The sequence below is a fragment of the Aspergillus neoniger genome (assembly GCF_003184625.1).
Source record: "Aspergillus neoniger CBS 115656 unplaced genomic scaffold BO87scaffold_6, whole genome shotgun sequence".
Lineage (NCBI taxonomy): Eukaryota > Fungi > Ascomycota > Eurotiomycetes > Eurotiales > Aspergillaceae > Aspergillus > Aspergillus neoniger.
In genome coordinates, this window is record NW_020291134.1 from 793,885 (window position 1) to 808,047 (window position 14,163).

General features: G+C 52.7%; 2 protein-coding genes and 1 non-coding gene across 3 annotated transcripts; 1 reads left to right on the forward strand and 2 right to left on the reverse strand.

Annotated features, from left to right (window-relative positions):
• The first annotated feature begins 45 nt into the window (after nt 1-45).
• On the forward strand, nt 46-12,335 carry BO87DRAFT_456545 (polyketide synthase). The gene is made up of 6 exons (XM_025628736.1): nt 46-1,168; nt 1,221-1,596; nt 1,647-2,291; nt 2,353-3,905; nt 3,963-7,035; nt 7,096-12,335. Exons 1-6 carry the CDS (start codon nt 240-242, stop codon nt 12,253-12,255), a joined length of 11,736 nt encoding a protein of 3,911 aa, XP_025482993.1. The 5' UTR covers nt 46-239; the 3' UTR covers nt 12,256-12,335.
• A 346-nt stretch (nt 12,336-12,681) lies between these two features.
• On the reverse strand, nt 12,682-12,753 carry BO87DRAFT_t90. Its single transcript has one exon. It is a non-coding gene; the product is annotated as a tRNA-Glu (tRNA).
• Nucleotides 12,754-13,055: 302 nt separating this feature from the next.
• Nucleotides 13,056-14,033, reverse strand: BO87DRAFT_450669 (uncharacterized protein; the record flags this gene model as incomplete). The annotated part of the gene is made up of 1 exon (XM_025628426.1): nt 13,056-14,033. One exon carries the CDS (start codon nt 14,031-14,033, stop codon nt 13,056-13,058), a length of 978 nt encoding a protein of 325 aa, XP_025482994.1.
• Nucleotides 14,034-14,163: the final 130 nt, after the last annotated feature.

Genomic DNA, 14,163 nt, shown 5'->3' on the forward strand with positions numbered 1-14,163 from the left:
AATATTGGCGGACAAGTCGGAACCTGCCTTATTGGGAGAGGCTCCGCGGATTATCACAGGCGAGGTACGTTGGCTCCGGAGTCCGTCAACACTACAAGGGTAGAATGAGTTCCTCCACATACCCCCGCTCACAGTGTTTGGAGATGTGAGGGGCTTGGAGTTGTGTAGCCCGTGCGTTTTTGTACATTATCTTTCTCGCTGGTTCCAGTGGATTGATTGACTTTGCAACCGGGGACATCATGGCACCAGAAAGAGAGCCTATTGCCATCATTGGGAGCGCATCGCGCTTTCCCGGAAACGCTACCAGCCCACAGAAGCTCTGGGATCTTCTCATACATCCCAGAAATGTGGGAAAGGTGATTCCTGGGGACCGATTCTCCGTGGATGGGTTTTGGAACGCAGACGGGTCTCATCATGGCACGTCCAATGTCACACAATCCTACTTCATCGAAGACGATACCCGTCATTTTGATGCGAACTTCTTTAATATCAATCCCAGAGAAGCGGCGGCCATCGATCCTCAGCATCGCCTACTGCTCGAAGTCACCTATGAGGCTCTAGAGAGTGCAGGTCTCTCGATTGACATTCTCCGAGGGACTCCCACAGGGGTGTACGTGGGCCTTATGTGTGCCGATTATCTCGACGTCCAGTTAAGGGATCCGGAGGCCCTCGCGCAGTATCATGCCACAGGTACAGCACGCAGCATTCTGTCCAATCGGGTGTCTTACTTCTACGACTGGAAAGGGCCCTCGGTAACTGTCGACACCGCGTGTTCTTCTAGTCTCGTGGCTGTCCACCAAGCAGTGCAAGCCCTGCGCCAAGGAGAGTGCTCCACGGCTATGGCAGCGGGTGTTAATCTTATTTTTGGTCCTGAGATGTACATTGCCGAGTCGAATCTGCGCATGCTGTCGCCAACAGGCAAGTCCCGCATGTGGGATGCCAGTGCCGATGGGTATGCTCGTGGTGAAGGTGTCGGGGTAGTGATCCTCAAGAGGCTCGGTGATGCCCTCCGCGACGGGGATCCCATTGAGTCTGTGATCCGGGAAACGGCAGTGAATTCAGATGGACGCACGAACGGACTTACCATGCCATCCTCGGCCAGTCAGGCTGATTTGATTCGTCAGACCTACCGACGTGCTGGACTTGACCCTACCCAGGCATCTGATCGGTATGTTACACACTCATCACTTGTCTCCCATTTGCTGATTTATCCTGTCCAGGTGCCAGTACTTTGAGGCTCACGGAACGGGGACGCCCGTCGGCGACCCCCTTGAAGCCGAGGCCATCCATTCAGCGTTCTTCCCCGAATCCAATGATGGCTGTCAGGTGCAAGAGAGCCAGCTGTATGTGGGGTCCATTAAGACAGTTGTCGGCCACACAGAGGGGGCTGCTGGAATTGCAGGCTTGCTCAAGGCATCCTTGGCCCTGCAGCATGAGATCATCCCACCGAACCTACATTTCAAGCGGCTAAATCCCAACATTGTACCCTTCTATGACGGTCTTCATGTCCCCACCAAACCGATTCCATGGCCACCGGCGCGGGTTCGCCGTGCTTCAGTTAACAGCTTCGGTTTTGGGGGAACTAATGCACACTGTGTAAGCCACCATGTCTCTTCCGATGATCTGGTCGCTAATGCCAATAACAGATTCTCGAACACTATGCCCCTTCCGTTCATGGGGGGGCAAAAGAAGGCTCCGAAAAACCAGTGAATGAGCCGGCGGTTGAAAGCCCGCTTATTAGCCTGCCATTCTCCGCCTCATCCCAATCGTCCTTGGCCCGCTTGATACAGCAATATGCTGGCTTCATCGCCACCCACCCCTCAGTCGACATGCAAGCAGTATCCTTGGCGCTACAGAAACGCTCGAATCTCCCTTTCAAGCACTATGTGACTGGTCTTTCCCACAACTCAATTCTACAGCAGTTGCAAGACCCTCAGTGGAAGCCCGGGCCTTCCGGTGGAGGTGCTGAGGCCCACAATTCCGCGATCCTCGGAGTCTTTACGGGTCAGGGGGCGCAATGGCCCACCATGGGTCGTGAGCTGCTGCTTCGGCCCGGTCCGTTCACGGCGACCATTGATCGCCTCGATGATATGCTCCAGCAGCTGCCAGAGCCTCCTACATGGTCTTTACGGCAAGAGATCCTCGCTGCTCCGGACACATCTAGGTGTCAGCAGTCAACGTATGCCCAGCCACTGACTACCGCTGTTCAAGTAGCCCTCGTCGACCTGCTCTACAGTGTTGGCATTCGCTTCTCCGTGGTGGTTGGACATAGCAGTGGTGAAATAGGTGCCGTAAGTTGGTCCACTGCCATCGTGACAATCCCAGATCCAATCTGACTTAACCGCCTTGTAGGCCTACGCAGCAGGCTGCATCACGGCGGAAGCTGCTATTACAATTGCCTACTATCGCGGCCTCTACTCACCGCGTGCAGACCCTGGGGAGGGCGGGCCTAAGCGGTCAATGATGGCCGTGGGGATGGGATTTAATGAAGCCACCCGCTTCTGCACCCAACCTGAGTATGCTGGGAAGATTTTTCCGGCTGCGAGCAACGCGCCCTCCTCGACCACGCTGGCGGGAGACTTGTTCACTTTGGAGGTTGCCAGAGACGAGTTGACCCGCCAACAGAAGTTCGCTCGCATACTTCGGGTCGATAAGGCCTACCATTCGCCTTTCATGGAGCCGTGTGCAGAGCCTTACATGCAAGCTCTCCAGGCGCGCAACTTTGCATACCGCACCTCTGGCCCGTCTTGTACCTGGATATCCTCTGTCCATGGCTTCGAAATGGATTGCAGCTCGGATTGCGTGAACGACAGCTACTGGCTAAAGAATCTTCTTCAACCGGTCCTGTTTTCGGATGCTTTATCACAGGCCATCCGAGACCATGGTCCCTTTAATTGCGTGATTGAGGTTGGTCCTCATCCAGTGTTGGCTGGTCCAGCCGGACAGACCTTCAAGGCGCTCCAGCAGAACGTACCTACCTACCTAGGTGCGCTGACTCGTGGAGAAAATGATGTTCTTCGTCTGAGTAGGTGTCTTGGTGAGGTATGGAAGCTCTGCGGTCCATCCTCTGTCAATCTCCGGGTATTCCAGAGCCTCATCAATGGAGGAGACGGCACCCTGCCAGCGATGCTCCCTAAGGTCCTTCCAAGCTATCCGTGGGATCACGAGCGACCGTACTGGCGGGAGTCGCGCGCTTCGAAAGAATATCGCACCCGGGCACCTTCTCATGAGCTGCTCGGCGTCTGCGTGGAGCAATCTGAGCAATTCTGGCGTTGGCGAAATATCCTGCAACCCCGGGAGATCCCATGGCTGCAAGGCCACGAATTCCAAGGTGAGATGCTATTCCCAGCTGCAGGATATTGCATAATGGCCATGGAAGCAGCTTTGCGCTTCTCCTACCCACAGCCCGTACGTCTCCTGGAGCTGCATGATCTGGATATCCGTCGCGGGATCAGCATCGATGGAAGCGCCGACGGTATAGAACTCCATTGCCAGCTCGGCCCGAATTTCACACGAGAGTCAGAGAAGTCGTCAGTCTTGGAAGTTGTCAATCTCAGCTTTATCTGCACCGCTGGTCACGTCGATGGCTCCGATGCATTGACAACTAGATTCACCACCCGCGTACGACTAGAAATGGGAAGTCCTGACCTCACTGTTCTGCCCAGAAAGCAGCAACAGACTTCGGGTAACTCCCCTGTAGACATCGAACGCTTTTATGGGTCCATGTCCCAGCTGGGCTTAGATTATACTGGCCCGTTTCATTCTCTGCTAGCCAGCGAGCGGAGGCTGTTCCAAGCGTCGGCAACGGTGGCCCACGTGCCATCTTCTTCCTCCTTCATGCACCCGGGTGTCTTGGATACATACTTTCAAACCCTTTTCGTGGCCTTTGCATCTCCGGATGATGAGTATGTCCTACCAAACCTACATTACCCTCCTATTGTACTTACTTACACCCTTTGTAGGAGCCTTCGGACACCTCATTTGCCAAGGGAAATCCAATCTATACGATTCAACCCAGCAGCCATCGCCCACACGGATCATTCTAGGGGCTCTCCGTTCCAGGTCGAATCTTATGTCACAAAGGCTACGACTCCCACTCGGACAATCCCGTCAGACATGGTGGGTGACATTGATGTCTATACTACAGCCGGTGATTGTGTAATGCAAATTGAGTCGCTGCGGTGTGTTGCGCTAGCAGTCACTACTGAGAAGGACGACCGTGCTATGTTCCACCGCACTCACTGGGAGATTGACATCGATGCAGGAATGGTCGTCTCCTTCGATAAGCCGAACACGGAGTACTCAACGATCCTGAGGCAATTTGAGGCGGTCGCCCGTCAGGCTATTGATGGCACACCCCCGGTAATTGGCGACATAGTCTCTCCGGAACTGCAGTTGATTCAAAAGGCCATATATCTTCATTTCGCACCTCCTACTGAGGTACACGTGGCCCAAGCGACATTCAAAGCGGCACAGAGCCGGTACTGGAAGACGAGCGCCGGGGCCCAGCGAATGCAAGAGTATGTCGTGCGCACTGTGAAGCAGGTGACGCACAAGTATCCTCGCATGCGAATCCTCTTTTTCCTCGGCGGAAATGATGATGTATCTGTTGCACGACGCATACTGGACGCTATCAATGGTAACTACACGTCTCTCATACTCACCGACTCGTCTTCAGAAACATTGAAGACTGCAAAGGAGCGCCTTAAGCCTTACGGTGATGCTGTGCAAGTGGAAACCCTGGACTTGGGTAAGTCACCACCTGAGACTTTATACGATATGGTTATTGTCCAAATTGGCGTGTTGGGTGAGGGGGTTGCTTCGATTCCCCTAGAATATTGCCGTCGCGTCTTGAAGACCGGTGGCTTCCTGCTATTCGGTTCTATCACAGGGCGTGGCAACTTCGCTGGTTGCCTCCAAGGGCGCCTCGTGGACGACCACGGAATCAATTCTGAACCAGAACGTATTTGGGAAGCGCTTCTTCAGCAGTCCGGATTTTCCGGCTTGGATAGTGTTGCCTATGACTCCGGAAATCCGCGGTTACACTGCCACTCCCTAATTCTGTCTCGGGCCATGGATGCCTCCTTACAGTCTCTCCAGCACCCGCTTGCTTATCCGGACCAAACAAACGAGGCCGTAGATAAGAACCACGTCCTCATCATTGGAGGCCACACTGGCATTGGGAGCCAAGGATTGCAAGCACTTCGAAGCCATTTGTCCAAGTGGAAGCGGGGATTGACCAACGTCGCCTCTCTTGAGGATCTTGGCAGTTACAAATCGCAGAATATTCCTAGCCATGTTCTATGCCTGACTGACGTCGATGCTCCCCTTTTCCAGAACCTCAGTGCCGAACAATTTGTGGCGCTCCAGAGGCTCTTTCAAGATGCTCACAATGTATACTGGGTGACGCGAGGATTCAAACAAGGTGATCCTTATAGTGCCATGACCGTTGGTCTGGGGCGAGTTGTGCAAACAGAATTGCAGGGTCTGAAACTGGGCTTTCTCGACATTGACGTGGTGGATGAAAATGTAATCACCCAGATTGCAACTCGGTTTGCCCAGTTTGTTAATCATGGCCAACACAGCCATGCTGTCAGCGCTGAAACTAGCCTATTGTGCCAGGAGCGGGAGGTCTCCCTTGAGAATGGCCTGCCCTACATCCCCCGCGTGAAGCATGCCCAAGACATGAATGCTCGGTTTAATTCAGCCTTCCGGGCTATCGAACAACCTTTGGGGCTTGATGCATCATTGGCAAAGCAGTCCGATACTGCTTCAGAGCGGGAGGTTGTGGCCAGTGTTGTTGCGCGTTCCGCCCATGCTCTTAAGCTCACCAATGAAGTTAACGCGTATCTCTGTATCGTGAATGTCAACAGTACAGGGAGCGATCGTTTGGGATTGGTTATCTCCTCGTCAGCTGAAGAGACAGTTGTGGTATGCAAACGAGACGACATCCTTGACATTGGTCCCCGTCAAAACCACACAATCAGTGCCCCTGAAATATTAAGCATTCTGGTTGCATTGCACATATCTGAGCGCGTTCAGGCATCTCTTTGCTATTCCACTACACTTGTTTTTACGAATGATCCATGGCTACTAAGAATCCTCGCCATGTCCAGAGAATTTGACCAACGGGCACTCATACTGGCCACCTCCGATGAGGGGGCCATGGAATGGGACAAGTCGATCATATATGTGCATCCACATACACCAACACGGAATCTCATGTCTATGTTGCCACAAGGCGTGAGCAAATTCATCAACCTAGACACCGAGTTCCAACCTTTGCATGACCGTCTCCTCGCCGCGATCCCAAGGACATGTGCTACCCACTCCGCCAAGGATTATCTCTCAGAGCGAGCGTCAATTGGCCATGTTCTCTCACCATCCCAGTCATCTAGAGATGCGCTGGACATGCTCTGGACCCAGTGGCTGATATCTTCGGCAGCCCTGCAGAGTATCATGCAGCCCGACACTGTCGTTCCTCATAGTCACTCAGCCTGCGCTGTCAAGTCTTACACTCCCCAAGAGAACCCCCATGTGACCGTTCATCGCCTAGATCCCAGCACAATCCTCCGCCGTGACGCAACATATCTCCTAGTCGGAATGACCGGAGAACTAGGCCAATCTCTCTGTCGGTGGCTGGTAGCCAACGGTGCACAGCATCTAGTCATCGCGAGCCGGTCCGTGAAGCCCGTGCCGTGGCATGAAGAACTACAACAATCATCTGGCTGCCAATTGATGACTTTACCCTTAGATGTTTGCGATATGCAGGCTCTGCGCATTGCACATCAAACCATTTTGCAATCCATGCCGCCGATTGCCGGCGTTGTGAACGGGGCCATGGTCCTGGCTGATGCAATATTTGTCAACATGGCGTATGAAGACTTCACTCGCGTACTGGAACCCAAAGTTAGGGGAAGCAAAAACTTGGACAAATTATTCTCCGGGAATGAGCTCGATTTCTTCATTATGCTATCTTCCACGGCATCCCTTATTGGGAATGCCGGGCAGAGTAATTATTCTGCTGCTAATATGGTGAGTGAATATTTCTTTGCAGGACTTCCTCTTGTTTCCACTTTATCTAACACACTACAGTATATGAAAGCACTCGCTGAACAGCGCCGCCAGCGCGGCCTTGCAGGATCTTGCTTCGACATCGGCATGATCCTTGGCGTCGGTGTAGTCTCGCGGGAGCGGGTTTACGAGGAGCCACTGCGCAAAGCAGGATTAATGCCCATCGCTGAGCCCGATTTCCATTGCATGTTTACCGAAGCCATGTGGTTGGGTCGCCCAGGCATGTCTGCCGATTCTTCCCCTTGCTTTTCCACCGGGCTCCATGTTCCCCGGGGCACAATGCGGCCGGCATGGTACCACGATCCCCGGTTTTCACACTTCCAAGTTCCCGAAGAGGATATCAACTGGAGTGCAGGCGCCGGAAAAGACGCTGCGGTGACCCTCGGGGAACAGCTCCGGTGTACCTCTGAATTGATTGCTGCAGAGGACCTGATTCAAGAGGCTTTCGTTGTGAGACTACAAAGTTTACTCCAGCTTACCGGACCGATCGATGATGTGACGCGTGCCCTTTCAGAGCTTGGAATTGACTCACTGCTCGCTATCGAGATTAAGACTTGGTTCTTCCAAGAGCTGAGATTTCAGGTTTCTGTGATGAAGATCCTCAATGGCATCTCTGTCCGTGGTGTATGTCGTGAGGCAGCCGAGCACGTCTTCAGGGCTAGAGCAGCGGAGAGCGATGAGGTGTCTTCAACCGTCGAAAGTGTGAAGGTTCTGAAAGCACTAGATGCTCCAACTCCTCGGTTGCAGGAGGATGAAGCAACTGAAACGGTCTCAACGGTCGCCCGCACCCAGGAAACCGCTTTCAGTGACACATCATCGCAGACAAGCCACGCCGTTGAGACCCCTACTTCTTCCCAAATTTTGCCAGCCGCTGGCCAGTCCATTCCGACTATGGCGGCAATGTCCACTGAGCAGGAAAAGATCTGGTTCATGTTGCAATCCGTGGATGATCCCGCCATGTACAACTGTACAATCCAGTATGAGCTTCATGGCCAACTGGACCGGGTCCGCTTCCAAGTAGCAGTCACCGAGATCGCGCAGAGGCACGAGTCGCTGCGAACCGCCTATGTCACTGATCTCCACGATCAAGTTCCCCGGCGCCTGATTTTGGGCCAGCCCCAGATTACATGGAGGGAGGTCGGTATGAAGAGTGATGATAAGGACCTGATTGCAACAGAGTTCGAAGCCCTGAAAACCCGAGCGTTCGACCTCGCTAAGGGCCAGACCATGGCAATCACTATCCTCAGCCACGGACCTGCACGCCATGCCATCATCTTTGGCTATAACCATATTATAATGGACGGCGTGAGCTGGCAAATGGTGCTCCGCGAGATTGCTGCCGCCTACCAGGATCGTCAGAGTCTGTCGCCAGTGGTCGCTCAATACAGCGCGTTCTGCAACCAGGAGGATTCGACCAGCGAAGCTACTACACCCGCATGGAATAAAGGGCCATCTTCAACAGACACAGATGGTCAATTGCCCGACGATCTACCCTTATTCCCATTTGCTCGAACAGGATTCCGTACCCGAACGCGCACGAGCTATGAGACCATCCGCGTCAGCTCGTACCTAGGCAAAGACGACGCTAGTCGAGTGCGCTTCATCAGTTCCCGCACCGGTGCTACTTCCTTCCACATCCACCTAGCTGCCATTCAGCTCCTCCTTCAACAGACCCTCGAGGTAGACCGATTCTATCTCGGAATCGCCCACGCTAATCGCAATGATCCGCGCTTTGAACGGGTCGTTGGGTTAATGGTGGAGGTCGTGCCGCTGATGTTCGAACCACAACAGGCGCAAGGGTTCAAAGACCTAGTCAAGGATACCCGGTCTCGCGTGCTGGGAGCATTGAGCCAGGCTCACGGTAGTGGAAAATCATCCCGTCCCTGTGATATTGTCGTCAACTACATCGCTGGTGTCACGCACGACATCATGTTTGATGAGGCCGTGTTGAAGTACGCGACATCTGAGGATGCTCGTCAGCCGCATGACTTGGTCATCACCGTCCGAGACAACCCTGACGGCACGACGGTCATTACCTTCGGGGCTCTTGAGTACCTGTACCACGCGCATGATGTTCGGCTCCTGTTGGACCTCTATGTGCGACTACTAGGCTCCGTGTCCCTGAACTCGGATCTCAAATTAGAGCAGTACCGATGCCTGGAGCCGTTGTGTCTGAAGGCCCCGAGTCAGCCGCCCACGAGCCAGGCGGAGTTGAGCGCCATCCAGAAAGAGCCTGATCGGCTTACCCAGTGGATTGCCAGAATCGCAGCAACTTATCCGGACACAGTCGCACTGAAGGATACTAACGGGAGAGAACTCACCTACGCCGGAATGGAGAGCAGAGTGCGCTCCATTATGGACATTCTCCTCGCAGTCGGAGTTCAACCTCGAGCATTCGTGGTGGTAGCCTGCGGGCCGTCCGTCGACACCGTCTGCGCCCTGTTGGCTATCTGGCGGCTTGGGGCAGTCTATGTTCCTGCAGACCTCGAGCATGGTGTCGAGCGGCTGTCCCTCATCCTGAAAGACTGTAGTCCCGCAGCTCTAGTGTGCCGCTCGAAAGCGGGGCTGGAGCATTTCATGGCAGATCACGGGCCCCAAGTTGTGGAACTCAAGATGCATTTGCCGCCTCCATCTCCTGCCACGCTGGACTACGATCGATCTACCGGGCAGGACCCGGCCATCTTGATCTATACTAGCGGAACAACCGGGGTGCCCAAGGGAGTCTTGCTCAGCCACGATAATTTACTGTGCCATTTTGCAGCAGTGCAACAAGTATTCCCCGTTGATCAGCCGGTCGTCTTGCAGCAGAGCTCGCACAACTTCGATGCATCCTTGTTCCAGGTCTGCGTTAGTCTGCTACACGGAGGCACCCTTGTCATGACCAGCAATCGTCAGGATCCGATAGAGCTTGCCGAGTTGATGGTACGTGAGAAGGTCAGTCTTACTCTTGGCGTCACGTCCGAGTATGCCCTGTGGCTTGGTGAAGCTGCCTCCGTGCTCAGGAAGTGCACATCTTGGCAGTATGCCTTATGTGGTGGGGAGAAAATGAGTTCTGGCACACTTCAAGGCTTCTCGGGACTCAATATCGCCGGTCTAAAACTTATAAACGCGTATGGCCCTTGCGAGGCATCTGTCGCCTGCACGATGGGAGAAATTCACTACAAGAGAAATGATCTTTATGGCAGTCACGATCCAATCACAGTTGGGCAAACGCTGCCAACTTATACGATCCACATCCTAGACGATCAATTGCAGCCGGTAGCCGCTGGATGGCCAGGCGAGATTTGCATTAGCGGGGGCGCCGTGTCATCATCTGGTTACTGGAATCGTGAAGACGAGACTTCTGCCCGTTTCCGCATCTTCAACGGCATCCGAATCTATCGGACTGGAGATTACGGCCGCATCCTGCCGAACGGTGACCTAGAGTACCGCGGGCGACTGAAAGGGGACTCCCAAGTCAAGTTGCGAGGAATGCGTCTGGAACTTGAGGAAATTTCCAGTGTGCTTGTCCAGGCGTCCCAGGGTGTTCTACGAGAGGCTGCAATTATCGTCAAGGGCCACCCTGAGCCATACCTCGTAGCATTTGTGGTCTTCTCCACCTCTGACTCTCCGGCCAGTGTTGGCTCTTTCCTCGATACATTGCGCAGTGGCCTTCCACTTCCCATATACGCCAAACCTACAGTTATCACGGCTATCGACCGCATCCCGCTGACCACCAGCGGCAAGGTTGATCGTACAGCCCTGGCGAGACTCGAGATCCATCAACAGCAAAGCGCATCGCCTACGTCCGGAGCGCTAAACATTATTGAGATGAAATTGAAAGAGTTATGGCAGGAACTTCTCCCAGCGACGGGGCTTCCCATCACACCGCAGTCGAACTTCTTCGACCTGGGAGGCAACTCGCTGCAGATCCTAAGGCTACAGGGTCGTATTCGAGCAATCACAAAGGTCAGCGTACCCGTGGTGCATCTCTTCCGATGCTCAACCCTGAGTGAGATGGCCCAGTTGATTGGAGCGGCCACAAGCGCGCACCGAGCATCATCCCCGCCTCCACCAGCGCCAGCACCTACCATTCTCATCGACTGGGAGGCCGAAACCGCCATTCCCAGCTCCTTTGACAACCCCATCACCATCCTAGATCCTCACATTCACCAACCATCCAATCCACCCCGAGAGGTCATCCTCACCGGTGCAACAGGCTTCTACGGCACCGCTCTTCTTAATCACCTTCTCTCAATACCCTCCATAACCCGCATCCACTGCCTCGCTATCCGTCCCACCGCAGACGGATCACCCCGACAGCTTGAGCACCTTACATCCCCTAAAGTCCATCTCTACAGCGGCGACCTCTCCCATCCAACCCTCGGCCTCAAAGAAGCCGAAATCACTCACCTCGCCTCCACTGTCGACTGCATCATCCACAACGGCGCCGATGTATCATTCCTGAAGCCGTACTCGGCGCTACGTGCTCCCAACGTCGACTCCACGAAATTCCTCTTCAATCTCGCCATTTCCCGCGGCATCCCCTTCCACTATATCTCCACTGCTAGTGTGACATCCTTATCTGGGAAGGACGAGTTCCTTGAGTCCTCGGTAGCCAGTTATTCCCCACCCATGGACGGATCACCTAGTGGACATACGGTGGGCTACACTGCTAGTAAATGGGCCAGCGAGGTATTTCTTGAGAAGGCTAGTAGAAGATACACTGATGTGCCGGTGTGCATCTATCGTCTTACAGCTATTACTGGAGACGGGAAAGTAGCCATCTCAGCGACGAGTGGCGGTGTTATTGAATCTGTGTTGGATCTGAGTCGGCGGATGAGAGCTATCCCTGAGACTGGGTCCTGGAGGGGTTATATTGATTTGATCGGGGTGGAGAAAGCGGCTGAAATGGTGATGAGGAAATTTGTTGGTGGTGATGATGCTAGTGGGGTTGAAGTACAATACTCGCATGTTTGTGGGGAGAAGCGGTTCAAAGCGAGTGATTTGAGGATGTTCTTGGAGAAAGAGGAGGGGGTAGAATTCCAACAGCTGGGATGGAATGAGTGGTTGGATATGGCAGCTGAGTATGGGATTGATGATGGGGTTGCTGCTTACTTGGAGGGATTCAAGAGTGATAGTGGTGGCTCTAGGGACTTGGTCTTTTTGCCGTTATTGGGGGGTGGATTGAGTGGTTGTTAGGAGTTTCCCTTGTAGCATCTTCATTTTCCCTATCATTTTATAAATATTTTGGGTATAATATTGATACTCATTGCATGGGCTAGGATCTCAGTTGAATACTCTAGGTCATAATCTTTAGATAGTAATATCGGTTCTTCTATGGTTGCCTGGTTTGAGTGCTTGTTATGGGTAGCTTTCGTTATATATAACGGCGCCCTAATCATGATTGTTACCGCTCAAGTACCAAGACGAGATCAATTCTGACCCAACGTAGCGTGAGTACTAGTTTGTAGTGTAGCGGGAAACTGTCGAGTATATCAGTGAGCGCAAAAAAAGACAAAATCAGAATGTCATTGTAGCTGAAGAAAAAGAAAGTTATCTCGAAAAGGAATTTCCATTGTGATAATTAGTGTTGTTGTTTACTGCAAAGAAAAACCAAAGAAGAAACTCCGATGCGGGGAATCGAACCCCGAGCTGCCGTGTGAAAGACGGCGATGTTAGCCGTTACACCACATCGGACTTGTTATGTGGGTCAAGCGGTTTAGTAGCATTATATTCTAAGATTACTAAATGATGTAAACAACTTCGCTTGGGGGAGGGAAGACAACTGATACATGTCGATTTGATTTTCTATTTGATGTGTCGCTTGTTCTTCTGACTGTTGGCAAAGAACTCTGTTCGTATGTAGTAAGTTTGGTTTGCCAATGCTGAGCAGAGGCATAACTGGTGAATTGTGATGATGCTGAAATGCAGATTCTTGGGAGACACCATGTCTGGGGAGTGAATAGACAGACTAGAACATCCAAATGAGACGAATGGTACTACCAACCCCATAATGACCCGCCCTCATTCTCATTATGCTCTCTCATCTTGAGTGTTACCTCCCACGTCCTACCACACTTATCTTTCAAATTCCATTGCGCGTTGGTAAGGCCCTGCGACTGAGCCGAGTCAATCAATTTCCTGACCAGACGCCCCTGATTCTTTTGGGAGTGCAAGAAGTCAAAATCTCCCCTGCTCGACGCTCGCTCGGCGGCACGTTTGAATGTATTCTCCACTTCCTGTCTAAGGTGGGCCGACGAATTATAGATGACCCTCATTGTCTCTGCCACTTGCATCGCGAACGAATTTGCTACTGCCTCGAGCCCTTCCATGCCTCCTGATATCCTCTCGAGTAGATCGGCCCTTTCGAGATGGATGGATGTTGGGCTTTCGGATTCTGCGATGTCGGGTTCTGGGAGAGGCATTACGACGTTGCTCTCTAAGCGGAGGACATGGTCAAGCTCAGTAGTGATGAATATGTCAAAGGCTTCGTCGTCGTAGGTACCGTCGTCCGCCTGATTGGTTATGTCAACTGTGCGGAAGAAAGCATGGGCAATAGGGACCATAATATGGCTTCTATCCTGCGCAGGAAGATTGTATAGGTAATTGGTCTCAAATCCTTCATTTGCAAATACCGTGGATTCCACGGTGCCGGGGATAATCTTTACGGATCTGCCGACGACATTGTTAATACCATGGAGGTTCAAGCAGCCGTTCATGTTCTCGATGATTCCGAGGATGGATCCAGTGCAGTCGTCATTCTCGTACACTATAACTAAATGTTGGTCGTCGTAGACATGATCAACCTTCACTAGTATTGACTTTGCATCAATAGTATTGAGTTTGCTGCACGCAGTAGCCCCTGCAAGCCGATGGAATCCAGCTTCAGCTTTTGTGCAGCGATTGCCTGTGTACTCAGTTAGACGGTACCCAAAAGTTGTAGCAACGAGGACCAAGAGAACCAGCAAATGAAGCATGTTGACGGAACGACCGGGAGAAGACAAGAGTGATGAATTAAGCATGGATGTGTAGGACATTCTGGGACCAGTCCCTTTCTCACGGAGACCAAGTTGAAGGTAGAGACCCGTCAACGCCGAATTCATATAT

Coding starts and splice junctions, on each gene's coding strand:
- BO87DRAFT_456545 (XM_025628736.1), top strand. CDS start 240: ATGGCACCAGAAAGAGAGCCTATTGCCATCATTGGGAGCGCATCGCGC. Junction 1,597..1,646: donor GGGGAACTAATGCACACTGT/GTAAGCCACCAT, acceptor TGCCAATAACAG/ATTCTCGAACACTATGCCCC. Junction 7,036..7,095: donor ATTATTCTGCTGCTAATATG/GTGAGTGAATAT, acceptor AACACACTACAG/TATATGAAAGCACTCGCTGA.